The 25360-nt window shown below is 45.4% G+C and overlaps 2 protein-coding genes across 2 annotated transcripts in view; both read left to right on the top strand.

The window, feature by feature from the left end:
- Window positions 1-25360, top strand: part of C3AR1 (complement C3a receptor 1) — a 234136-nt gene that overhangs the window by 168716 nt on the left and 40060 nt on the right. The gene's annotated exons all lie outside the window — the stretch shown is intronic.
- Window positions 15726-24665, top strand: LOC310686207 (TRPM8 channel-associated factor 2-like). Its single transcript, XM_083459404.1, has 8 exons — window positions 15726-15785; window positions 15891-16542; window positions 17881-18878; window positions 19692-19786; window positions 20391-20604; window positions 21581-21820; window positions 23217-23551; window positions 24170-24665. Exons 2-8 carry the CDS (start codon window positions 15926-15928, stop codon window positions 24419-24421), a joined length of 2751 nt encoding a protein of 916 aa, XP_083315530.1. The 5' UTR covers window positions 15726-15785; window positions 15891-15925; the 3' UTR covers window positions 24422-24665.

A 25360-nucleotide genomic window follows, 5' to 3' on the forward strand; every position in this document is an offset into this window, starting at 1 on the left:
TCAAAACTTGCTGGTCTGCTGGCTTTAGATGAAGCCATTACAGGCCATTCATCTCATTACTTTCATTTTGGCCTCTTTAGTGCATAACATCCCAGCATGTAAAATGTGTGGGTGGCTCAGGGGAGGAGAACCTATAACCCACTGACTGCATACCCTCCAACAACAGAGAAATCTGATGGAAATAGGGATGTCCTATTCAACAACAACAACAATTTTATTATTTATACTCCACCCATCTGATTGGGTTGCCCCAGCCACTCTGGGTGGCTTTTAACATTTAACATTTAAGATAAAGGTAAAGGGACCCCTGACCATTAGGTCCAGTCGTGACCAACTCTGGGGTTGCAGCGCTCATCTCACTTTATTGGCTGAGGGAGCCGGCGTACAGCTTCCAGGTCGTGTGGCCAGCATGACTAAGCCGCTTCTGGCGAACCAGAGCAGCGCATGGAAATGCCATTTACCTTCCCGCCGGAGCGGTACCCTATTTATCTACTTGCACTTTGACGTGCTTTCAAACTGCTAGGTTGGCAGAAGCTGGGACTGAGCAACAGGAGCTCACCCCATCAAGGGGATTTGAACTGCCGACCTTCTGATCGGCAAGTCCTAGGCTCTGTGGTTTAACCCACAGCGCCACCTGCGTCAATGCTCCCTAAATGTCTTCTAAAGGTTGTGTAGTTACTTGGCTCAGAGTTTGCATAGCTCCATACCCTCCAACATTTTCCCGATTAAAATAGGGATGTCCTAAGGAAAAGCGGACCAAATGAGAAACTGGGACAGCTTCTGTAAATCCAGGAGTGTCCCTGGAAAATAGGGACACTCTGTAACTGCAGTTATTGGGCTACAGTTCCCATTTGCCCTCAAGAGTCTGACCAGTGGGTCAGGACTGTGGGCTTTGTAGCTCCAGCAATTTCTGAAGGGCGACAGCCCTGTGAAAAGATAGTTTTGAGTTTGAAAACTTCTAATATTTTGCCTCTTAAATATATTTTATTTTATTTTTATAAATATTTATTAAAGTTTCAGAAAAAGGAATTGCATTAAAGCAAAAAATACAAGAATAAAAGACAAAAATAAAAATACAAGAAAAATACAGAATAAGTACACAGATAAAAAATAAAAAAATAAAAAATAAAAATCAACCTTTCCATATCTTACATTCATATCCTTGTTTCCCTGACCTCATACCTCCCTTTTTTGTATTCCAATTCAGTTAATTAATTCAGCAATTTCTTTCCCTCCTTATTATCCTGATCTTTGATCTTAATATATTATAACATTAAATTTTTACCTATTTAAAAATCCAATTTTCCATATTCTTTTATATCGTTACAGCTAGAAACCGCTTAGCTTCATTCAAACATCATTCTAACATTCATTAATTTTGCAATACTTCTGGAAATAGTCTTTAAATTTCTTCCAATCTTCTTCCACCGACTCTTCTCCCTGGTCTCGGATTCTCCCAGTCATTTCCGCCAATTCCATGTAGTCCATCACTTTCATCTGCCATTCTTCCAAAGTGGGCAATTCTTGTGTCTTCCAATACTTTGCGATGAGTATTCTTGCTGCTGCTGTAGCATACATAAAGAAATTTCTGTCCTTCTTTAACACCAATTGGCCGGCTATGCCCAGGAGAAAGGCCTCTGGTTTCTTCAAGAAGGTATATTTAAATACCTTTTTCAGTTCATTATATATCATTTCCCAGAAAGCCTTAATCCTTGGGCACGTCCACCAAAGGTGAAAGAATGTACCTTCAGTTTCTTTACATTTCCAACATTTATTATCGGGCAAATGGTAGATTTTTGCAAGCTTGACTGGGGTTATGTACCACCTGTAAATCATTTTCATAATATTCTCTCTTAAGGCATTACATGCCGTGAATTTCATACCTGTGGTCCATAACTGTTCCCAGTCAGCCATCATTATGTTATGTCCAATATCTTGTGCCCATTTGATCATTGCAGATTTCACCGTTTCATCCTGAGTATTCCATTTCAACATTCCATTTCAACATTCCATTAAATATATTTTAATCAGTGTCAAATTATTCCATAATAGATGTCAACCAGTCGAGTCTCATTGAAGCAAATAGTGACCACAATAGTGCTTTTATTTCAACTGTGGGCTCTAGATGGGGTGCGTGCCATGTTGGGTCACTAACAGTTTCAAGACTGTGGGTTTGAGCCCAACATTGGGCAAAAAGTTCAAGCATTGCAGGGAGCTGGTCTAGATGACCCTCATCGTCCCTTCCAACTCCACGATTCTAGACTCCAGTAAGATTTCTATGATTTGGCTCTCCGGTTTTCTGAGATGCACCTTTGAACGACAAACCTCTTTCACTAAGAAATAATTACATCACACAATTGTTGCAGTATCTGTTTCCAAAGGTAGGCTTCACTTTGAATGTGCTTCATCATGGTGTGAAAAATACTACAGCCATTTCCTAGTTGAATTTCTAAGGCCATCACTTCAATGAGCTTTCTTCGTGAAGATTGCTCCACTGATGTTCTAGGCAGTGGCGGAGGAAGGGGGGTGCGGTGGGTGAGGACTGCGCCGGGTGTCATCAATGAGGGGGGTGACAAAAATATGAGTTTTAAAAAATTGGGCTCATGAAACTTTTTAGTTCAGTCAAGAAATGTATCGAAAAGCGGCTGGCACTGGGTGCCACACCATGGCGGCCGGCACTTACCGTGGGGCCTGCAGCGTGCCTAAGCCACGCGTCTCTCCTGGGAGTGACATGGTGGTTTGGGAACCTACAGACTCTGCGGTGCCTAAAACGGCAGCATGGGACTTGCGTCTGCCCTCCACCTCTCCCTCATCTGCCCTACAGCTGAGGGGGACGCAGCAGAGAGGCTTCACACAGGGCCCCCGCCCCCGGCTGCAGGACACACCAGGCACCCGAGCGGCTAGCTATGCTGCTGGTTCTAGGATTTCGTCACACATTCCTGCCCTCCGCCCTCAATTTCAGACAGCATCCTGATTCCATTCAGTATCTTGATTCAGAAGAAAAATATGGATGAATTTATTCAGGCTGCGAAGAAAAGAGGCAGCAAGAAAAACAAAATCATGGCTGTTGGCTTCCACCACAAACTATCCAATCAGGAGGCTCACATTCATTGTTTGGAGGTTTTCACTGACGCCAAGACACAGGAAATTCACGGGAAGCAGGATTTGCTGGGTCTGTCCTGATATGTGGGGGTTTAGAGCAGTGTTTCCCAACCACTGTTCCGCGGCACACTAGTGTGCCGCGAGATGTTGCCTGGTGTGCCGCGGGAAAAATTAAAAAATTCGAAAGATTTTTTTTTTTAAGTCAAATTTTCGATTGGGGCGCCGTCACTAGATGACCCCTGGGGTTCCCTCCCTCCCTCCCGCTCTGCGCCTCCCTCCTCCTCCGGGGAGGCCCTTCCTGGCTCTCCGCCAAGGCTTGGCGGCTGCCACTCACTCACTCGCTCGCCCACCCGTCCCTCCATCCCTGCACCCGGCCTCTCCCCCTCCGTCCCCGGCACGGGGGCTGCCGGGATCCGTAGTCCCCTCGCCCTTGGGCTCCGCGCCCGCGCGGGGTGCGCAAACTACGTTTCCCAGCGTGGCCTGGCGGGCCGGGCGTTTTGTTTGAAGCGCTCTTCTCCTGGCCATGGAATGAGCGCAGCGGCGGCAGCCGGGCGGGCAGGGGCTCTTCTGCGCAGACCCTGCGCAGCCTGCCTGCGCCCCCGCGGAGATCGGGCGGCAGGATGGAGCCCAGGGATCCCCGCGGAGGCGGAGGCTGCCCCCCAGGTAGGGCTGCGTCGGGGGGGGTGTTTATTTTTGCAATGCTGCATCCGCGCCGGAGGGGACGCATCGGACCGCGGGGAGACCCCTTGGCGGGCGTGCAAGGCAATGCATGCGTGCAGGCGTTGCATGGAGTGCAGTGCAATGCAATGGCAACGCGGCGCCCTGCATGCATGCATGCAACTTCCACCGGCGCTCCGGACTTGGCAGGTGAGGGGGGTCCCCAGTGGGCGGCAGAGAGAGCCGGGAGGGCGAAGGGGAGCCGGGGGGGAGCAGCGCTGCTCCCTGAGCCGAGCCCGGGGGGAAACTTCGGCGTCGTTGCGCCGGGTGTTGGAAGCGGATGCTGGCGGGGGCCCCTCGCCTGCAAAACCTGGTCGCCTCTCATATATTTCGTGCATTGCATTCATCGCCCGCTTTCTCCTCCAAGGAGCTCCCGGGGGCGTGCGTGATTCTCCCCGTGTTATCCTCGCAACAACAGCCCTGCGAGGTGGGTCAGGCGAGTGGCCCAAGGGAGCACCCAGGGATTGTCCTGGCCAGGTGGGGTGATTTGAACCCTGCTCTCTGCCTGGTCTTCGTCCTCATTTAGCCCCCACATGTGCATGACTGTGCATGACTGAGGTTTTTCCCCCTCGTCTTGGCTATGGTGTGAGTCTGTGCTGTTAATTAATGGGGTTCTGCCTTCGGAGAAGATGAGCCAGCCCTCAAGGAGGTGATTATGTAATTTGCTAGCAATTCATGTCCCTCCCGGCGTGACGCTGCGCGCTGACGTCACGGGGCTGTAATGGTGGTGTGCCTCGAGATTTTTTTCATGAAACAAGTGTGCCTTTGCCCAAAAAAGGTTGGGAAACACTGGTTTAGAGCATCAAGTGCATTTAAAGGCCTGTGCTGAAAGTCCAGGATTATTAGTTTCACTTGTACAGGTACTGGCTGAAGGTATGTTTTGAAAGCATAGCGTAATAGAGGATATATATTAATTTTAATTTAAGATATTATTTAACAACTGAAATAACGGCTCAGATCTGAGAGACTGTATTCTCCCATACATGCCTGCCCAGGCCTTGAGATATGCGTAGGAGGCGCTTCTCTTGGCAAACCCTCACCGTGATCAACTCCTGCCCAGAAACCTACGTCCCCACTGTGGAAGGACGTGTGGATCCAGAATTGGCCTCCACAGTCACTTATGGACACACAGTTAAGACAATCTTGCTTGGCTGTGAGTGATCGCCAAAGATTAATCTCCTGTGAAAGTCAGAGGAGGAGATATCCGTTGACTTTCAGGGGCTGACAAATGCAACAAAAATTTCAGTCTGACCTGAAATAAAAGGTGGCTTCCTTCCACAGATGCATTTTGGGTCAGTGTGCACACACGGCTGCTTTCAAATATTGTCCTTTTGGGGTTTTGAAAGTGCCTTTCAGTATAAACCATATCTTACATTTTGTATTATGTTCCATATTGCTCTGTGCCGTGTATGGGAACAGAGAGCACCTTCCCTGGGAACCTTGCGGAATCAAATAGGTGTGGATCAGGTCAGTGGCTGGATGGGGGATTTGAGTTCCATGTTGAATAAAAGTATGTTATAAAACGGAGGAAAGCGTCAGCGTGTAGCATCATTCCCAGACGGTTGATTGGGTTAAATCCATTCTAAATTTCTGATTCATGAAAATTGCCAGGCCTGATTTTCTGTATTATGGGGAATTCTGAAAAAACTTGGTTCAGAAAGAAAAATAGTTAAAGCTTTTCACACTGGCAAACTCCCAGATGTCAATTCCTGGCTATGTGTGCAGCTCCCCCATGTGGTGAACCTTTGAACTGCAGGTGGCAGCTTCTCAGTGCCCTGGGCTGACCACCCACCAGGTTGGCCTCTGGTTTCTTCTGAACAGGAAGGAGTAAAACCAGTGATGAGGCTGGTACACTAGAGCAACAGGGGCTCAGCCCTGCCAGCTGAAATACCTAGCAAAAAATGACACACACACCCCAAAACATCAAAACCACACACTTTCTGCCACATGTGTCAAGTCCGTCATGCATCCGTGGTGCCTCTTGGCCAAAAGAATAAACAACTCTTTGGGGGCACAAGCTCCCAGATGCCCCCTTCAGGCTGAGACACATAGGAATGTATCATATGACCCCACACGTGAATCTCCCTGAAGACTTGATGCACAGCGGAGGCACAGTCTCAATGGTGGTGGTGCCAGCTCTGTGCTCCCTTGCCAGGCCAGTTGCTGGATCCTGCTCTCCTTGGCCTGATTCAAAAGCTCAGACACCAATGCCTTCCTGCATAGACCAAGTCCAACCGCTCTTTTTGGCAGTGTGGGCTGCGCTCCTGGTAAAAGCACCAACCAGCACCGTCATCCTAAGTGCCAACTTGCGATGGGTTCCTCCCTTTTCCTGCACAAACACTCCTCCTGCCGCCTCCCAGGAGCAGCCACCGCCACGGGAACTTTCTCTTTCCTGTCTTCCCTGAGCAGATCCTCTGGCTTGCTTCTGTCCTTTTGGGAAAGGGAAAGGAATCCAGTGGCAGAGGCGGAGCAAGGTGGGGGCGGTGGGGGTGGCCTGGGTGCCATCCTGATGGGGGTGACATTCTGTGTGCTGTGCACCCACATGCTGTTGCCCCCGCGCTCCCGGCTGGAGGAGGCAGGCAGGCAGGCAGGGGAGAGAGAGGACAAGCTGTGCGGTTTTGCCGGCACCACCAGCAAAGCGGCACAGCTCCCTCCCTTCCCCCGACAGCTTGGGGTATGCTTGGGAGTCACGGGGGGGGGGCGTTGCCCCCGACAGCTCAGCCACTGGAAGCTGGCCGAATGAGAGAGAGCCTTGTCTTTTGGGGGTAAAGGTTGGCAATTTGCTTGGCCATATGGCTTTTGGGTTATCCAATTTTTTTACTGTCTCTGAACTGCACTTCTGTGCTGTTTCCCATGCCCCCTCCAGCTAATCTCTGCCCTGCTTGCTTCTTTTCTTTTTATGTTGCTGCTGCTGATCATTTCTGGGTGCAACTTTCCCTCCTATCTGGGGGCATTTACTCTTTGCACTTCGTGGAGTCTGCTTCTGAGCTGGAGTGCCTGAGACGAAGGAACACAGGATGGAATATCCTTTATTCACTTGTAGGATCGCCAATCGGCAAAAAGCATTGTTAGCTACATGCGGAAGTGACGTTTAGCAGGAGTGCAGTAGCAGTCTAACGATGCCTTGAAACCAGATGCATTTTCCTTATTTTCAACAGGAAACGTTTTGACAGCCCCGCGCTCCCAGGCTGCTGGAGGAAGCAGGGGCGTAGGAAGGGGCGGGGGGGTGGTCCACCCCAGGTTCCATCATGGAGGGGGGTGACAAATTATCAAGGAACAATTACTGCCCTACTAGGGCGGTTCATACAAAACTTTTTTTTGAAAATGCCTGCTCCAAAGGTCTTATCTTACTACACTAGGGATTATATAGCTATATATGAAATTTCATGCATATCAGTTAATATCTTGACCCTCCTCCACAAAAATAGCTGTTTACTTGGCCGTTTTCCTATGTCATGAAGGCTAAAATTTCAATTCAGTGGAGCACTTACTGTTCCCAACCCTAACCCTGCAGAGAGCCATCTAATTAGACTTTAATTTGATTTTGACATGTTTTTAGGAGGTAATTTAATTATTGTTTGATTTTATACCAGTGTTATGTATCTGATGTTAGCCGCCCTGAGCCCGACTTCAGCTAGGAAGAGTGGGATATAAATAAAAGTTTATTATTATTATTATTATTATTATTATTATTATTATTATTATTACTACTACTACTATTCATTTGTAAGAAAATATGAAATAATAGAAAACCATTTTTGCAGGCAAAGAAAATAATCAATGGGGGGGTGACAAGAAATTTTCTGCACCAGGTACCACCTGACCTTCCTACACCTCTGGGAGGAGGGGGGGAGGGGGGACTCAGAGAGGGCAGGAAGGAGGTGGGGGAGAAAACAAGCAGAAGGGGGAGGGAAGGAGAGAAGCAAAAGCTCCCCCAACTCAGGACCCAAACCCTGGAATGCACAGGAGGAGAGGTGAGGTGTGAGAACAAAGTTAGGGGGGGAAAGTTTTAAGTGTTTATGCTCACAGTTAAGTAAATAAACTAGAAAATAACACTTGCAACTGCATCTTATTTTCCCTTCTTTTAATAATTTCAAGGGGGGGTTACAGATAGGTAGCTGTGTTGGTCTGCCATAGTCAAAAATAAAAAAATAAAAAAATTCCTTCCAGTAGCTACTGGAAGGAATTTTTTTATTTTTTTATTTTTGTTCAAGGGGGGGGGGTGACAAACAATTTCTGCACCGGGTACCACTTGAGCTTGCTACACTTCTGTCCAGTGGCTTGGCCTGTTCCCAAATGATTCAGGCTTTTGAAAATAAAGCTTAGGGGGACCCAGTCTTGCTCCTTCCCCAGAGTAAAGGCGAAGAGTGTGGATGGCAATGTACTCATGGAGGCCCCCCCCCCATATGACTGGACTCTTGATCTCATGGAGGCAACGTCAGGAGTATAGACAGATCCTCCTTCAACAGGTGGAACCAAAAGGATGCTTGCAACACCAGGACAGGGACAGTGTTACAATCAGCTTCCCCATTAATAGCATGGGACCCCATTGCATGACCTAACAACTTGGGTGTTCTCCAGTTCTGATTTCTGGAGCCAATCCATTATGGCACAGCTTGGAAGGAGCTATTAAGATAGGGTTATATAAAACCTTCTGGGATTCAGAATCTTCTTGCACAGCAACATTGCAAAGGGTCATCTCCCTGCTACACAGAGTCATTAGCTGCAATGTTCAGAATCTGCTCCCTGTTAACATCACCTCTTGAATATGGTGCTGGCTATCTGAGGACTGAACTAGATTTGTCCACCTATAAGCAACAATTTCTCCTTATATTGTTATATTGGGCTGCAGGCTAGGGATAGAATAATCTGTCAATTTGTGTTCTGTTTCTCATTTTTCCAATCTTAAACTCGGTTCTCCACATTTCCAGAGGATCCAGAGGACAGGATCACACTTCAAAACGACCTTGACAGATTAGAGAACTGGGCCAAAACAAACAAGATGAATTTTAACAGGGAGAAATGTAAAGTATTGCACTTGGGCAAAAAATATGAGAGGCACAAATACAAGATGGGTGACACCTGGCTTGAGAGCAGTACATGTGAAAAGGATCTAGGAGTCTTGGTTGACCACAAACTTGACATGAGCCAACAGTGTGACGCGGCAGCTAAAAAAGCCAATGCAATTCTGGGCTGCATCAATAGGAGTATAGCATCTAGATCAAGGGAAGTAATAGTGCCACTGTATTCTGCTCTGGTCAGACCTCACCTGGAGTACTGTGTCCAGTTCTGGGCACCGCAGTTCAAGAAGGACACTGACAAACTGGAACGTGTCCAGAGGAGGGCAACCAAAATGGTCAAAGGCCTGGAAACGATGCCTTATGAGGAACGGCTAAGGGAGCTGGGCATGTTTAGCCTGGAGAAGAGGAGGTTAAGGGGTGATATGATAGCCATGTTCAAATATATAAAAGGATGTCACATAGAGGAGGGAGAAAGGTTGTTTTCTGCTGCTCCAGAGAAGTGGACACGGAGCAATGGAGCCAAACTACAAGAAAGAAGATTCCACCTAAACATTAGGAAGAACTTCCTGACAGTAAGAGCTGTTTGACAGTGGAATTTGCTGCCAAGGAGTGTGGTGGAGTCTCCTATTTTGGAGGTCTTTAAGCAGAGGCTTGACAACCATATGTCAGGAGTGCTCTGATGGTGTTTCCTGCTTGGCAGGGGGTTGGACTCGATGGCCCTTGTGGTCTCTTCCAACTCTATGATTCTATGATTCTATGATTCTACAGAAATTTGCAAATTTATTTTTCTTTTTTAATTCCCAGGAAAACTCTCCATCATTTCAGGGTGGATGTTGCCTAATCAACACTTTTTGCATGATGTGCACATTTCTGCAGGTAAATTCTCCTAAATATAAAGCATTTGGTGTGTTATTTCTAACTAGTAAACTGATCTTTCCTTCTAATACATGCACTTTTGGTTTTTTTAACTGTTTGGCTGGAGAACTACATCACAAAATTTGGGGAAGTGTGGATTTCAAAGGTTCCCTGTGCTCAGAGGCAGATTTAGAGGAGCACAACTGGTTGGCCTGAGAGGGTGCTGCAGGGGGAAGAAAAGCAATGATGAATAATGGAAGGTGAGCCCTGAAATTTTAAAGCCCAAAGTCTGCCATTGCTGTGCTTCGGTTCCCATACTGCTTTTGAAAGTACAAATTTGATCGATATGCCTTTAAATGCACACTGAATCAAACTGATTCCCCCATCCCTATCTCCTTGCCAAGATCCTGACAAAAATAAAAGGTGCACTGTACACTCTAAATTTAGGCTCCATGGTATCAATGCAAGCCTATTTTGCAACGCACATAGTAGCACTCTAACCAGGTAGAGCAATACTCCTGGTGCCTGACTGGGACGACTGCAATTCCAGGCCAATGTCACTAGAAAAGTCATTTCCAATGCTTCTAAAAGCAACAGATTTTTTGTTCAACCCCCTAGTCAGCATTTGTAGAAAAGAGGAAAAGGTACATTTAATCCCCTATTTCTGAAGCTACAAGTAACAATTGCCACAAATACCTTTCCCTAATCTAGGGTGCTTACCAGTATATCTTCACAACAATTGCCAAGGTATCATTTGACACCTCTGCAAAGCACAGACCTCCCTTTGATAATCCTGGGCTGAACTTCAACATTTTCTTAATATTTTCTTTAAGGGGTGGCTGCCAAGATTGCAAAATCAGAATGTGCTGATGAGTCGCTGAGGATGATTTAGCAAATTACTTCAGGTTTCACCACTTGCGCACCAGGCAGTGCATTTCCTTGAACTCACAGGGGCTGTGCATTCCTTTTATACCAGATGCATTTTGTGCATTAAACGGCAGACCAAGTGATTCCAGAATCAATATTTGCATTTCCTGCACCATAATATTGAATGGAAATAGTGCATTAACCAGAATGTCAATTCGTTTTTTCAAAACCGTTCTCCTCTGCTCTCCACATCACATTAATAGCATAACTCACTGGAGACCAAAAATAGTTTTACCATGATATGTAAATATTCTGATTGTCATCAATGCAGTTGTAAAAAAGAAACTACCCAGTTTTTTAAAAATATATTGTTTGTTATATATCATAACCACTAAATAAATCATTCAAGGGCTTCTGTCAGCTAATGCCTGTGCCTGTTACTTGAGCAAAGAGGGATACTGACAAGCAAAACACCTGGGATGGTATTCAACAAAGTTTTACTCAGAGAAGACCCACTGAAATTAATGGACCGCGGGACCTGTAGCAGACCCAAGCTATGTGTCTCTCCAAGCAGTGGCTTGGGCGTGCGCAGGCTCCCTCCTGCCCAAGTGGTCCGTCCACTGCCTCCCCCCCCCCAGCTGTAGCACGACTGAGTGGGAGGAGGCAGGCAGACTACTTTGAATGGGGTCAGAGTTTACTGATAGGCACCTGCAGGCACCTAGTGCCTCCCCCCCATTAATGGGCATTGCCATTCAAATAATAATGGTGTGTGCACACTGCATCTTGTGATCAGTTTTGCAGGGTGGGGCTTCCTTGGGTCCATGGGCGTAGCTGCCCCCCATTAAGTACATAAATAAAAATCCTTAATTGAGATTCTGCCCTCCTAACATAAATGCTGACTGTGCCCATGCCTGCCTCCCCAATATTTTATTCAAGTTGGAACCCCTGATTGACTGTAGTTACCTGTGCTGTTCACTGCTGCTGCTGCTGCTGCTGCTGCTGCTATTATTAATAATAATAAATTTGTATCCTGCCCTTCATCCAAAGTTTGCAGGGCAGTTCACAACATAAAAATGCAAAATGAGAACACAAAATGCATAATAAGACAAAGACAAACCAATGATCTCTCCTCCCACAAACATTTAAAAGGCCGTAGAATGTTAACCAGCCAAAGGCCCGGTTATAGAGAGACGTTTTTGCCTGGCACCTCAAGATGTAAGGAAGGAGCCAGGTGGGTCTCCCTTGGGACAGCATCCCACAAATGGGGAACCACTGCAGAAAAGGACTGCGGCCAGTCTTATGCACCGTCTGCACGGGAATAAGTCCCACTGATCATGATGAGACTCGCAGGCGAGTAGGTTGCTGCTGTGCAGTCCTGCTTTTTAAATAAATGTTTTCTTTTTCAGATAATACAGAGTGTAGTGAAGTCACAATAAATAAAACCTCCCCTTCCGTAGTTTCAAGCACTACTTCAGGTTCCACATAACATCTGTACTGCATTGTTTAGCGTGGCAGCACCTGCCCTTTGGGAACCCCCAGCCTCTTGCAACAAAGCACATGCCTTTGCTAGACTCTTTTCAGGCACCTGCTGAAAGCATTCTTGTTTAGGCAAGCGTACCCAGATGCTTAGGAAGTAGAAGTAATTTTAATCTCTTTTAATATTTTAAAGTAGGAACTGTTAATTTTTCTTGATTTTACTGCTGTGGTGGTATTTTTTTTTTTGGTGTGGGGTTTTTTGTTGTTGTTTTTTGGTAAACCACTTTGCAGGTTTAAAAAAATAAATTTTAATAAATAAATAAACAATAAATATAAATAAAATAACACAAGCCCAAACACAATCCATCCTGTAGATTTAAGTATCCGTCCACAGTTGCCTACTTGTTATCAGAGGCCCAGAATCCACATTCCTTTGTAAGAAAATATGACATAAAGTCAAACCATTTTTGCAGGCAATTTTATATATATATTTACCAGGTACCACCTGACCTTGCTACACCACTGCCTGCGGGCGGCTAGCCCCGCCCAGCATGTGTGCCGCTCCAAGTGCCGGAGCAGCTATCTCCGCCACTGACTGCAACCCCTCGCCTGCCACTTTTCCTATTTGATGGGGCAAACAGACACGTAGAACACCTGGACAGGAGAAAAGAAAATGGGGAGCAGTTTCAGGAGTGAGGTGGCAATCCCTAATCCTCCAAATTTCCCCCTGTTGTTTTTTAGTTGAAAATAAACATCCCAGCCTACAACCAATTTTCAGCTGACTCTGAATACCTTTCTGGAGGCTTGGCTTGGCTTTAAAAGAGAAGAGTAAAAACCCCAAATCTAGATAGCTCTTGGAAAGGTCCCTACATGTGACTTTCAAGATAATGAAATTGTGCACAGAATCCAAAGGAGTTCCCAGAATAGTACAGACTAGCTCAGGACAGAACACAAAGATTATCTGAGGTTATAGAAGATTATCAAGGGTTATAGGTAAACTGCTTAGAGGTTGTACAGTGGTACCTCGGGTTACAGATGCTTCAGGTTACAGACGCTTCAGGTTACAGACTCCCCTAACCCAGAAATATTACATCGGGTTAAGAACTTTGCTTCAGGATAAGAACAGAAATCGTTCGGCGGCGGCAGCAGGAGGCTTCATTAGCTAAAGTGGTACCTCAGGTTAAGAACAGTTTCAGGCTAAGAACGGACCTCCAGAACGAATTAAGTTCTTAACCCGAGGTACCACTGTATTACTGTCGAGGGGTATGGACATTTTGTCAAATAAATAAAAGGGATAAGCACTGAAATTGGTTGCCACTAGGGATTTTCAAAATGGATAACTACAAGAAGACTGGACACCGAGACTCCAGTCCCCTTCCCATCTATGCTGTTCTCTCATGATACTTTTGCTGTTCAAACTAGAATCGCATTAGCTTTTTATATATTTATAAAGCTGGAGCATATGATTCAATAACATACACGAATTAAGAAATAAAGATAGTACAATTGAATAAAATTAAACTCAGAGACACAAAAGACATATGTGGGTTGCTTCATTCACAATCACATCACTGAAAAACATTGTTGTTATTATTATTATTAGTGCTGGGGTAGTAATTTTTTTAAAAAGAAGATTTGTTTTATTAATAAATATTAGCTTTTTTGACCACCAAGTCACACTGCTGACTCAAATTTAGCTTGCAGTCTCCTAAAACACATAGATTCCTCTTTATCCGTACTGCTGTCAAGCCAGGTGTCAGCAATCCTGTATTTGTACTTCTGGGTTGTTTTTTAACTTGGATCTCTGTTCCGTTTCAGTTTGTTAGTTTTGGCCCTGCTCTCTATCCAGGCAAGGCTATCTTGAATTCTCTTTTTGTTTTCTAAGCTGTTAGTTACACCACCCAGTTTGGTGTCATCTCCAAATCTGATGAGTATCCTCTCCACCCAAGTGATTTATAAAGGAGTTAAACCACACTGGACTCAAGAGAGAACCTTGCAGCACCCTTGCTTGTCACTTCTATCCAGATTGACAAGGAACCATTGATGGCCCCTATTTGGGCACAGCCCATCAGTCGGCTACAAATCCACCTAACAGTATCATTGTCTAGCCCACATTTTACCACTTTGCCAACAAAAATACCGCACAAGACCTTACTGGAAAAGTCTTGCTGAAAACAAGTTTCATAAATTCATATTACCATTATAACCAAAAAACATTAATCAAGTCATAAGAAAATCAATACTACCACTTCTGCTTAACCTTATTATATTTTTTCCAGGTTTCTTGCTTCATTTGGGTGAATTTTTCTTAAGAACAGGACTGTTATGAATTTAGGTCCCAAGGTGGCATGGATTGGCTAGATGCAGTGGAGCGGTGGGAGGCACCAGCCGGGGAACCCCCAGGGGAAGAAAACTCAGTGCCAGGGAATTGGTGGTAGGATAGTGATGAGAGGCCAGAGGTAGAAGGAGCAGACTGCGAGCAGGAGATGTCAGAAGCAGAAGAGGTGGCAGGCTTTGGTGAACAGGAAGAGGCTGTGGCAGAGCACAGTTCAGACTCTGAGGCAGAAGCGGGGCTGGAGACGAGTAGGCCCGGGAGACAGAGAGGCAGGCTGCTGAAGCCCGGGAGTCCTCCCCTCTTGCTGCGACCAACTGCCCTTGCCCCTGGTCTCCTAGAACAGGTGTAGGCAACCCACAGCAGCCCACGGGAGTTGTTTAACTGGCTCACGAGCTGCCCCCAAACTGAGCCGCCCGCTCAGTGAGTCCCTGCGCGATGCGCTAGACCAGCGCAGCACGGCATGAGGACTCGCTTCCGTGGTGCCGGAAATTGTGTCTGTGCATGCTCAGATGCTGAAAATCATGTCTGTGCAGATGCAGACACCAGAAATAGCAGCCGTGCAATCTCTCTCTTGCGCTGATCCAGCCCATGGAGGGATCTCCGCTGGAGTGAACTGGCCCAGGCGAGGTAAACCTTGCCAACCCCTGTCCTAGAACATGCGGAGAAAGCAAACAGGCAAAGCAAGTTGTGCACAGATGCAGCGTGAGACTTTGTTGGAAAGACCCTGGAGAGTCCTAGTGGGAACTGGGGAGGCAGGGATCTTCTGTACTCTCACATCTGCTTCATCGGGGTGAGACCTCTGGGCCAGGGTTTTACTTTAAACTGAGCCATCCCCAGACTGCCTTTCAAATAGAGGGATCCTACAAATAAAAGACAGTCTTCTCAAAAGTAAGGCACACGGGCCCCTAGACTAGCACAGATACTTTCTTCTGTAAATTTTTTGACAGAAGGCATTGGCCAGACGTGAATGGTCAGCTGAGTTTCACACAGATGTACTGACTGAGGAATCCTAGGTGTGTTTACACAGAAGTAAGTCCCATTATAGTCAACAGGTCTGACTCCCTAGTAGGTGTTGTTAGGGTTGCAGCTTTAGTAGGTAAGACAGGTGGGATTTAATTTCAAAAGGGGGTTAATTTTCCTTCCTCAATTCTGGACATGTTAATACAATAAACCACTGCTTTTTTATATTTAACCATTTCTAGGTACAGAAACAAGGAAAAGCTTAAAGGGGATTATAGTGCTGTTACTAACTTACTGACAGGTATTTAGCATGGGCTTCTGATTGGCCTAAAGCTACTCCCACACCCATTGTGTTCCCCCCACCCAAAAAAAAAAAAAGCTAGCTGTTGGGTATAAAGGCACCCAAACTTTGTCACTGTGCACCGGCAGTTCTAGAGAGGAACTCAAGTTTGGTAAGATTTTGTACTCATTAATTTTTTTATGGGGAAGTATGGATGTAACGGGGAGTTGCAGGTGCTAATTAGATGTGTTGCATTCTCTCTCTATCTTTCTTTCAGCTCCAGCATTCAGCGATCCATTCCAAACATCTGACATGGATTTCAAAAATTCTTATGCAGCTCTAGTTAAGGGCGTTCCTTCCTTTGACTTTAGTGGGGGGTTCCAGCCTTGTGAGCTTCTGCTTACAGGAGATAAAGCTTTCCCTGTCCTTGTGAATGCAAATGGGCAAGTGCTAATTGCTGCATCCCAGTACGGGAAGGGGCGCATGGTAGTTGTGTCCCATGAAGATGCCCTGAAAACTCCCCAGTTCTTGCCATTCATTAGAAATGTTTTGCAGTGGCTCAAGCCCTCCGGGGCATCGCAGGTGGGCGTCCATGCAAGCTTGGATTCCCTCTCTCAAATGCTCCTCCGCGATGGTGTGAAAGTGCAGGCAGGGGCAGCGCTGGGGTCTTCCCTGGGAGTCTACTGCACAGATGCCTATGAGGAGGTGCACGCAGATGACCTTGTGCAGTTTGTGAAGAGTGGTGGGGGCCTGCTCATCGCAGGGCAGGCCTGGCACTGGGCAAGTCAACATGGCATCAAGAACGTGCTGCTTGGGTTTCCTGGCAACCGGGTGGCGAGTGTGGCTGGTGTGTACTTCACTGGCAACGTGGGAGGCAATGGGATCTTCCCTGTGTCCGCACAAATGCCGAGGATTCCACTTATCACCCAGTGAGTAAACCTCTTATCTGCATTTTTCATTTTTAAAATCCCTGCAAGCCAATTCCCAACATCTGTGTGTGTGCGCACACACACACGTATACATACATACATATGCAAAACTTGTGACCAAACACAGGTAAGAATTGAAGTCTACTTTGTGGTAGTGATGGAGGCAATGAAAAAAGCAAGACTTCCCTGGCACACAGGGCAGCCTCCCATTCCATCCAGCAGAGCTTTCTCCTGCTGGCCCTAAGAGGTGATGTTAGGTGTCCATCAAAGTCTCACTTACTGTGACTTGTTTGCTAGGCACTGAGGATTAAATTGCTCACAATAGTTGTGATTCACTTGTAGACACCAAGGTGCCTCTTTATCTACAGTGCCAGTGAGTTCTCCCAGGGGAGGGGTTGTCAAAAAATATTGGCTAATGTGAACCAATGTCAGGGCTTAAAATGACCTGGGGGAAGTAGGAGTGCCCACAAATTGTGGATTTAAGCCTTTAGTTTAAAGGGATGGGGACAAAATGTTGCAGGGACAAAACCCAGGTTGCCTTTCCTTCCTTCTGTTTTCCCCCTGCAGGGTTTTAATTTCTCTTTATTGGATGTAGTTGAATTATGGGGCTCCCCTGCATACAATGGGAGAAGCAGTCAGATGCAGCACAGGCTCCTCCACAAAAGGTGGGCCTGGGCCTCCTCCCATCTCAGTTGTTGCTGTTGCAGAGCCTTAATGTTCTCTTCTGGGATGTAATGGAGAAGCCAAGGGATCTGACAGTGCTTGGGTTTCAAACCTGTGTGAGAAAAGATTGCCAGGGATGTAAAACTCTCTCTCACACACCCCACCTTTGAGGTTCCCAGAAAAGTTCCCAGAGGTTTTTTCCCTCCCAAAACCTACCTTGGGGGACATGCGAATAAAAGACAAGTTACATACAAATTAGCCAGGCCAGCTCACCTGCCAGCCCATGTAAGGTACTGGTGGTCAGGATGAGCCCAAAAGAATGATTTTGATAATCATTGAAGCCAAGTTTCCTCTTGCATCTTGCTGGCCATACAGCAAAAAGAGCAAATCATGCCAGTGGGGCGTACGCATCTCTCATTGGAAAAGGTCCGGCTCTTCTGGAACTGCCACTGTAGAAGTCTAAGGAATTTGCTAGGGAAAATGAAAAGCAATGAATTCCAGCAGTAAATTACATATAAATCCTAGTGACAAAACTGCAATTTGTTGTATTTGAAAGTATATACTGTACGTGAAATTGTAAGAATCTCTTGAGATCCTTCAGAAAGGACAATAAGATGCTGTCTTGCCATATAGTGTTACTCCTCATGATAAGAATTGATATTGCTTTTCTTCCAGGCATGGATTAGATATCCAAAATGATTTAACAGCTCTTCTTAGTGGAGTGAAGGAATTCAAGATTCAGGATGGTGTTCCATCTGAGCTGCTAATCCATGGAACCTTGGCATTTCCAGTTGCCATAGATGATGCCAACCAGTCGTTTCTTGCAGCTGCTCGTTATGGGAGGGGACGGGTTATCGTAAGTGCTCATGAAAACCTGTTTAGCACACCATCCATGAAACCTTTCGTCCTCAATGCAATCCGGTGGCTTAGTTCTGGGAAGGGAGGAAAGGTGCGTGTTGGAGATTATCTCCAGGACCTTTACTCCATGCTAGATCAAGCGAAGATCACATGTGAGCTAACAGACCTTAAAGATGGCCTCAGTGTGTATTGCTGCACAGCCTACTATGACACAGAGGTGGAAAAAATCCAAGAGTTTGTCTCTGAAGGAGGTGGACTCCTGATTGGCGGACAAGCCTGGTCAAGTGCTGCTGAAAATACTGGTTCCAGTATTATTACTGAGTTTCCAGGAAACAAAATACTGGAGAAATTTGGAATTGGGATCCTTGGAAATGACATCAGCTCATCTGATGAAATCTTCCCAGCTAGACCAGCCAGAGAAGTTGCTTTGGCCTATCACTTCCGGAAAGCCTTCTTCCAATTCCAGCAACACATTGAGAACCGCCAAGCTCTGAAGTCACCATATTCCTCATGGCTTAAGAAGCTAGGACAAGATTTGGTTACACTGATAAAGATCCCAGCTGCTGAATCCCCTACTATATTCTCTGTGCATGAAGATCTGATGGAGCTGATGAAGTCCAGGGGAATTCCTGAGATCAGTGAAAGCAACCCCATCAAATCCAGTTCAGAGGAGGCATTTTTTATCAGGCTGTCTTCAGAGCTCTACAACGTTTCCCCAGAATTCCAGAAGCTAGCGCCCAGCCTGAATCAACAGCTTGGAGCAACTTACCCTATTTCCCCTCCTCAAACTATCAGAATAAATGGAAAGAATAATGGTAAGAAGTATTTTTCGATTTTTCACTCAGCTCGTTGTTTGATCTGCTGGCTTTAGCTATCTGAATACAGTATCTGACTTCCTAAGAATTTGCCATAAGCTGGGAAGGGCCTTGTTGAAATATTGTCTCAGCCATAAAGTCATAGTGACCCTGAGCAAGGCAAAACTCAGTTCATTCCTCACCTGCAATGTGTGTGAATAATTACTAATTACTGCTGAGCTGAAAGGTTAACACAACAAACTTTTGGATTGAAATAGGGGGTGCAAGGTGAACGGTGTTCTGAAAACCATTTGTCATTTGGCTCCTGATTGTGGGACTTCCGGGAATGACTTAACTGGAGCTTCATGCTGCCGTCTAATTGGGATGTTTTGTTTGTATACTCAGGACCTCTCTTTACAACAAACCACAGGCTATTTAGAATATGTAAATATGCAGATATGTTCTCTGGGAAAGATGGTAACTAACTGAATTCTAATAAAGTCCAGCTTCCTGAAGCTTTGTTCTGGGGATAAGCGCCACCAAACCCAGAGAGAATTACTTCTGAACAACGTTGGGGCCGTGCAGGAGCAACACAGACGCCGTTTTGGAGAAATGGTGGGATCAGAGCCAAAGAAATTGACATCCTCCTGTTGCTTACAAGACATTCCAAGGATTATATAGTAAAATTTCTAGTTAACCTATACAAAGTTTGAAGTCTTGGACTCAGTGGGAAAGTATTTTTGAAAAGGAAAGCTAACTAAACTGTTTTATTTGTACCAAACAACTTTTGACTGATTTATACTCTGTGTTTCAACTGCTTTGACCTCTTTGCAGGAAATGAAGCATGGAGAAGCACGGGCCTCTATGTCCCCCCAATGAAAACAGCCAGCTTGCTATTTCCCTACAATGCCATCGGTGCTAAATTACAGGTGCTAACCAACTTGCAATAACTTCAGCTGAATTGCAAACAACAGACTCTGTACTGTTTTTACTATATAGTTCAGATCTACTTTGGGGGCTGGAATTTCTTGTGAAATTATTGTGTCACAAGACACAATAGGTCTAGTATGCTATACCTTGCATTCTTCCACTTTCTGTTTGTTGAACACAATCATTGAGAGCATAGGAGCCAACTCCTAGGGGCGAAGAGGTCTTCCCCCCCATAAAATATTTAAGGGTGCCAGGCTTCCACCAAGTTGATAGGCATTGTCATACAAATGGTGTGCATGCACCACATCATGTGATTGATTATGTGGTGGCACTCCTGATTGAGAGGACTGACCCTGATCTGTAAGACCTGGGAATAAGGCTTACCTGGGAATAAATCCCAATTAAACTCGCTGCTGAGTAGACAATCAATGTACTGCACGGAAATGGAATCTTTCTATCTTTGGATCTTTCTAACTTAGTATCAGCACATCAGTTTCAAGATGGGAGTCATGTCAAAGGGACACAGCAGACCAAACAGTGTTTAATGGCCCATTGTCTTTTGTGGCAAAGTCTGATTTGAAGCATCACACTTCCTTTCTCTAGGTGCAGATTGGTTGTCATTCGGATGACTTAAGTGATGCTGAGGAGCTGAAACGTGCTCCTGTAGTGACAAGGAGGTTTGAAGTTAAGGCTCAGAGCGTGGAAGTCTCCAGCCTGTGGGGTGGCCTCTTATACATCATTGTGCCAGAGAAGTCATCGGTGGGCCTGATCTCTGTTACCATCAAAGGAGCGGTCCAGGCACCTTATTACAAACATGGTAAGAAGGAAAGTACACACCTACGGGTTGTGCAGGAGTCTCGGTGGCACTTCTTTCTGAGTAGACTTGCATAGGGATGCCCTGGAAATGTCCTTTGAACTATAGGAAATGGATCTGAATTCAAACGTAAGGCAATTGGCAAGCTGGTCGGAGCCCCACTGCATTCTGGGAGCTCCGCAGAGCACAGCAGGTTCACACAGTCCGATGCTGCCAGTTTCTTGCCTGGTGCTGCTCATAGAAAAACAAATCTTGCAGATACTGCCCCCCTCTAGACTTTCCTACCTCTTTGGCCATTCTTCTTAGAGGGAGAGAGATAAAGTAATATGGTACAATTTTTAAAAAGTACTTCTGAATATGTTCAGAGTGCCATAGCCTCACTATTGCACCATTTCAGCCTGTCCCCCACCCCACCCCACACATGAATCCTTAACAAACAGTGTGTGGGGCAGGCCTGCAGTGTGGGTTGGTCCTTCTGTACCACCACCAAGCCACGTTCTCATGCGCCACACCTGATCATGTGTGATTGTTTTCACCTTTGTTGTAATATCTGAGCAAACTTTGTGCAACTCCTGTAACCATAACGGATCTCCAAAGGTCCAGCTGCCATGTCTAAATTCTGTTGGTGTTTCCAAGAACTGCTCCTCTCTTTGCAGCCACTTATGAACACTTTGCAGCTCCTCCTATCATTGCAATGAACCTGACATCCATTGCTGCCTTCAGCCTGAAGTGCCACCTGGCCTGTACTTTGAAGGGATGGTGGAATCAGCTGAGGCACTCCAGGACTTGTGAATCCCCTTCTTTCCACAAATGGATGCAAATACTGTTAATGAGTGTTGTCTGTAGTTTCTTTTTTAGAGACTGGTTATTTTTTTCTTTTAAATGAACTTGCCTAATTACTTGGTGTTATCTGTATAATGGAAAAGTACGCAATGTGTTTTTTTCAAAATAAACATCTCCTTTTAAAATATTTCACTAGGTGAAACCAGCACATCTGCCTGGCAGAACACTATCCGCCACTTTCCTGCTCCCTGGGCTGAGCTAGAAACCACAAACGTTATTTTGACAGTGCCAGCAGACAATGTGCGGACAATGGACAATCCTGGGGTTCTTCTCACCATCTGGGACAACATGATGAAGGCAGTGGCCAAGTTAGCATCCGTCCCTGCTGTTTTCCCCAGGCCAGAGAGAATTGTGGCAGATGTTCAAATATCAGTTGGCAAGTACAATATTTAAAAATTCATACATATGTGGCTGAAAGTGGCATTTTGCACAATGCAGCAGTTTTTAGACAAGTGCAACTCATCCTAGAAAAGCAGTCCAGAGGGCACTGATGTGCTGGAAACTTAAGCTAGCTAGTTATTTAGCCATTTCATTCTCCTGACTTACCCCTGAAGATTTCTGGGAGTTGTAGTCTGAAGGGCCAGGCATGCATAAGAGGAATTTGGCATTCTACCAGATTCCCTTGGATCTGTGCCACCCGTTTCACATCCTAGGGCTTGGCAGTGAGCAATCTACATGTATCGCCCTGTGAGAGTACAGTTGTAGCTTCCCTTAAGTCAAGGGTACGGGTCTTTTTTGGATCTACAAGTCAGATCCTTAGTAAGATTGGCCAGTTTTGATGGGTGAGTGGAGCCACCTGTCAAATCACCAGCTGTCACAAACATGTCCACTCTTTTGATGCTTTGAAGTCCCAAAGTTGGAGGGGGAAATGGAGCGGAGGGAGATACTCCTAAGCAGGAGTATCAGTGCAGTCCCCTTCCCAGTGACAAAGGATTTGCATTGAAACTGCTGCCAAAACCAGGGGCATACTCCTCCATTTGGAGGAAAACCTTGAATAATTGAAACCATCAACTGACATCATACTCTCCATCACAGTGACATCAGCTGATTGACAGATGGGTTGTTTTCTTAATGGTCTTGTGGGCCAAACTGGCTGGCCAAGATTGTCCCACAGGCCAGGCAACTCCACACCACTGCCTTAGGACCTCCTTGCCCAAAGGTCTTTCATGTCATTCTCCCTCAGACCACATGAACCTTTGTCCTAAGGAAGCCTGTTTGCTATATGAACACTTCTTTTCACAAAAGCTGGTTTCCCACAAGCATCTAGTTGGCCACTGTGAGAACAAGGTGCTGGACTAGGTCTCTTCTGATTTTCTTTAGTTGTCAAAGTGTTCCGTTATAATGGGGCATAGCCTGAGGCCATATGATACAACCACCTTACTAAAACTAAGCAAGTTTGGATTGGGTCAAGTGCTTTGGTAGGAAGGAGGCTAAGAACCATGATGGAAGACAGAAGAGAATTCAGTCTTCTGTCCTACTCTCAAAAGGCAATGCACACAGGCTAATGCACAAATCCTAAACATGGCTGGCTTGGTGCCTTAGCCAATGCCTGCTCTGCCCCAACAACATTTAAGCACATCAATCTGAGTAGTTTCCTCATGTTTCCCAACAGACAATATCACCTAACCAGAAAGCCATTTGTGTTGCCATGGTTTCCAAAGGATGGCCCTCAACTGCATGCTTAGACTATGTTTTATCTACAGCTGGTTCCTTGGCATTCAGCTCCTAAGGGTCTATTTTGTGTGTCTTTCTCCTCACTCACCGCTCCTTAGGTTGGATGCATGCTGGCTACCCAATCATGCTTCACTTGGTGTCAGTGCAAGAGATGATAGATGTGCAGTCCATACATGCCAATGGCCTATGGGGCCCCATTCATGAGCTAGGGCACAACCAGCAGCAGGCCGGATGGGATTTTCCACCTCACACCACTGAAGCTACCTGCAATCTATGGTCTGTTTATGTAAATGAGACTGTCCTGAACACCCCAAGAGAAAGGGCCCATGAGGAACTTCTGCCAGAGCTCAGAAAGGAAAGGATTGAAAATTACATTAAAAATGGCCAGTTAAAGGACTTTGAGCTGTTTACTGCACTGGAACCATATTTGCAGGTAAAATGCAATAAAAGTATATTAACATTCCATGCTTGGTTTTTGTGGGAATCGAAGGCTGTGGCTCTGGGAGAAGCAAGAACCTCTTGGGCTGTTAATGCTATGACCGCCACCATTGTAGGTTCAGGTTGTATATGTGTGTAAATGAACCCTATATCATAAAAACAGCACAGTCTCCGTTGTCCCTCATTCTGAGGAAACATGAACCTTGGGTAAGTGCCTGGAACCCCTGGAATCTTGCACCACTTGGGGTAGCATGCAACAAAATATTAGACAAAAGGGGCATTCTGAGCATAACTTATGGGTACCACTTCCTTACTTTGTACACAGAAGCCATTATGAAGTACAGTGGTACCACAGGTTACATACGCTTCAGGTTACAGACTCCACTAACCCAGAAATAATACCTCGGGTTAAGAACTTTACCTCAGGATGAAAACAGAAATTGTGCAGTGGCAGCACGGCAGCAGCAGCAGGCCCCATTAGCTAAAGTGGTGCTTCAGGTTAAGAACAGTTTCAGGTTAAGAACAGACCTCCGGAACAAATTAAGTACTTAACCCAAGGTACCTCTGTACTTAAGAAAGGGACTGAATACACATTCGTTTTCCTGATTTTCAGCTGCAGGAGGCATTCGGATGGGAGCCCTACATGCGCATTTTTGCTGAGTACCAAAAAATGACCCAGATCCCAGAAGACAACGAGTCCAAGATGAATCTGTGGGCAGAAAAGTTCTCCCAGCAAGTGAAGAGAGATCTAGCCCCCTTCTTTCAAGCCTGGAAGTGGCCTATTAAGAAAGAGCTTTCTCAGAAGCTGGCCAGATCCTTCCCCCCATGGGCAGAGAATCCAATGAAGCAGTATGTGTCTCCATGAGGAATCAGAAGAGCTTGGGTCTGAATGAATCTGAATGATACAGTAAAATGGGATGAATCTGAATGACACAATTAAATTGAATCAACTTCAAGATGAATTCTGCTTAAAATTGCTTGCTGCTGATTTGGGTTTGATGATTTGGGTTTGATCCCTAATGCTTTTTTATGATTAGTGCCTCTTTCCTGTTACGGGTCCTGTAGTATAGCTATGATACATAATAAAAGTGGAAATGATTATGAAGTCACCTGGCTGTCTCCATCTCCTTTTATGGGTGTTCTTTATACTGTTTTCTGCATTGTGTCTACATAAACTCATAATCTGGCAGCTAGCTAACATATCAGGGAACAATCTGGTCCATATTTTCATGCATGAATCTTAAAGCAGCTCTTGCTTTCTGGAGCAAACACCTTACAATTCCACCTCCTGCCTTGGCTTGGCTTATCCAAGACAAAATATTAACATAAATAGCACAGTACTCTCAAACTGTATTGTGTGCTGTATTGTGTGTGGCAATAGTCTTTTTATGGCTTAGCAGAATGAAAGGACAATCCAATCAGCTGATTTCAGTATTTTTATTTCGGTGAGAGAGGTTTAACTGTGTGTTTAAAATCAACAGGCTTCAAAAGCATTTACCAGTAGTTGGATTGCTCGATCCCAGTGGTTTTCAAAGGGTGTGGCAGGAAGATTCAAGGAAAATCAATGTAGTATAATATCAAAATATTTATTTGCATAATTCACGTAGAAATATTTTCAAAAGGAAAGCAAGGGCATCAAGTGATACTGAGGACAATCCTAGTTGTGTTTTCCCACGTGTTTCTTAGCAATAAAGAATTTGGGGTGCTGCAAGCAAAAAAAAATTCTGAAAGTGTGGCCCAGAGGAAAAAGTTTGAGAATGAGTACTCTAACCAGTAATATTAAATATATTGACAGTTTCTCTGA

This window comes from Podarcis liolepis (genome assembly GCF_965112155.1).
Source record: "Podarcis liolepis genome assembly, chromosome: 9".
Classification (NCBI taxonomy): domain Eukaryota; kingdom Metazoa; phylum Chordata; class Lepidosauria; order Squamata; family Lacertidae; genus Podarcis; species Podarcis liolepis.

Excerpts from the sequence above, each read along its gene's own strand:
- LOC310686207 (XM_083459404.1), top strand. The coding sequence starts at position 15,926 with ATGGATTTCAAAAATTCTTATGCAGCTCTAGTTAAGGGCGTTCCTTCC. Across the intron at positions 18,879-19,691 it reads AATAAATGGAAAGAATAATG|GAAATGAAGCATGGAGAAGC; the intron begins GTAAGAAGTATT and ends ACCTCTTTGCAG. Across the intron at positions 20,605-21,580 it reads GGCACCTTATTACAAACATG|GTGAAACCAGCACATCTGCC; the intron begins GTAAGAAGGAAA and ends ATATTTCACTAG.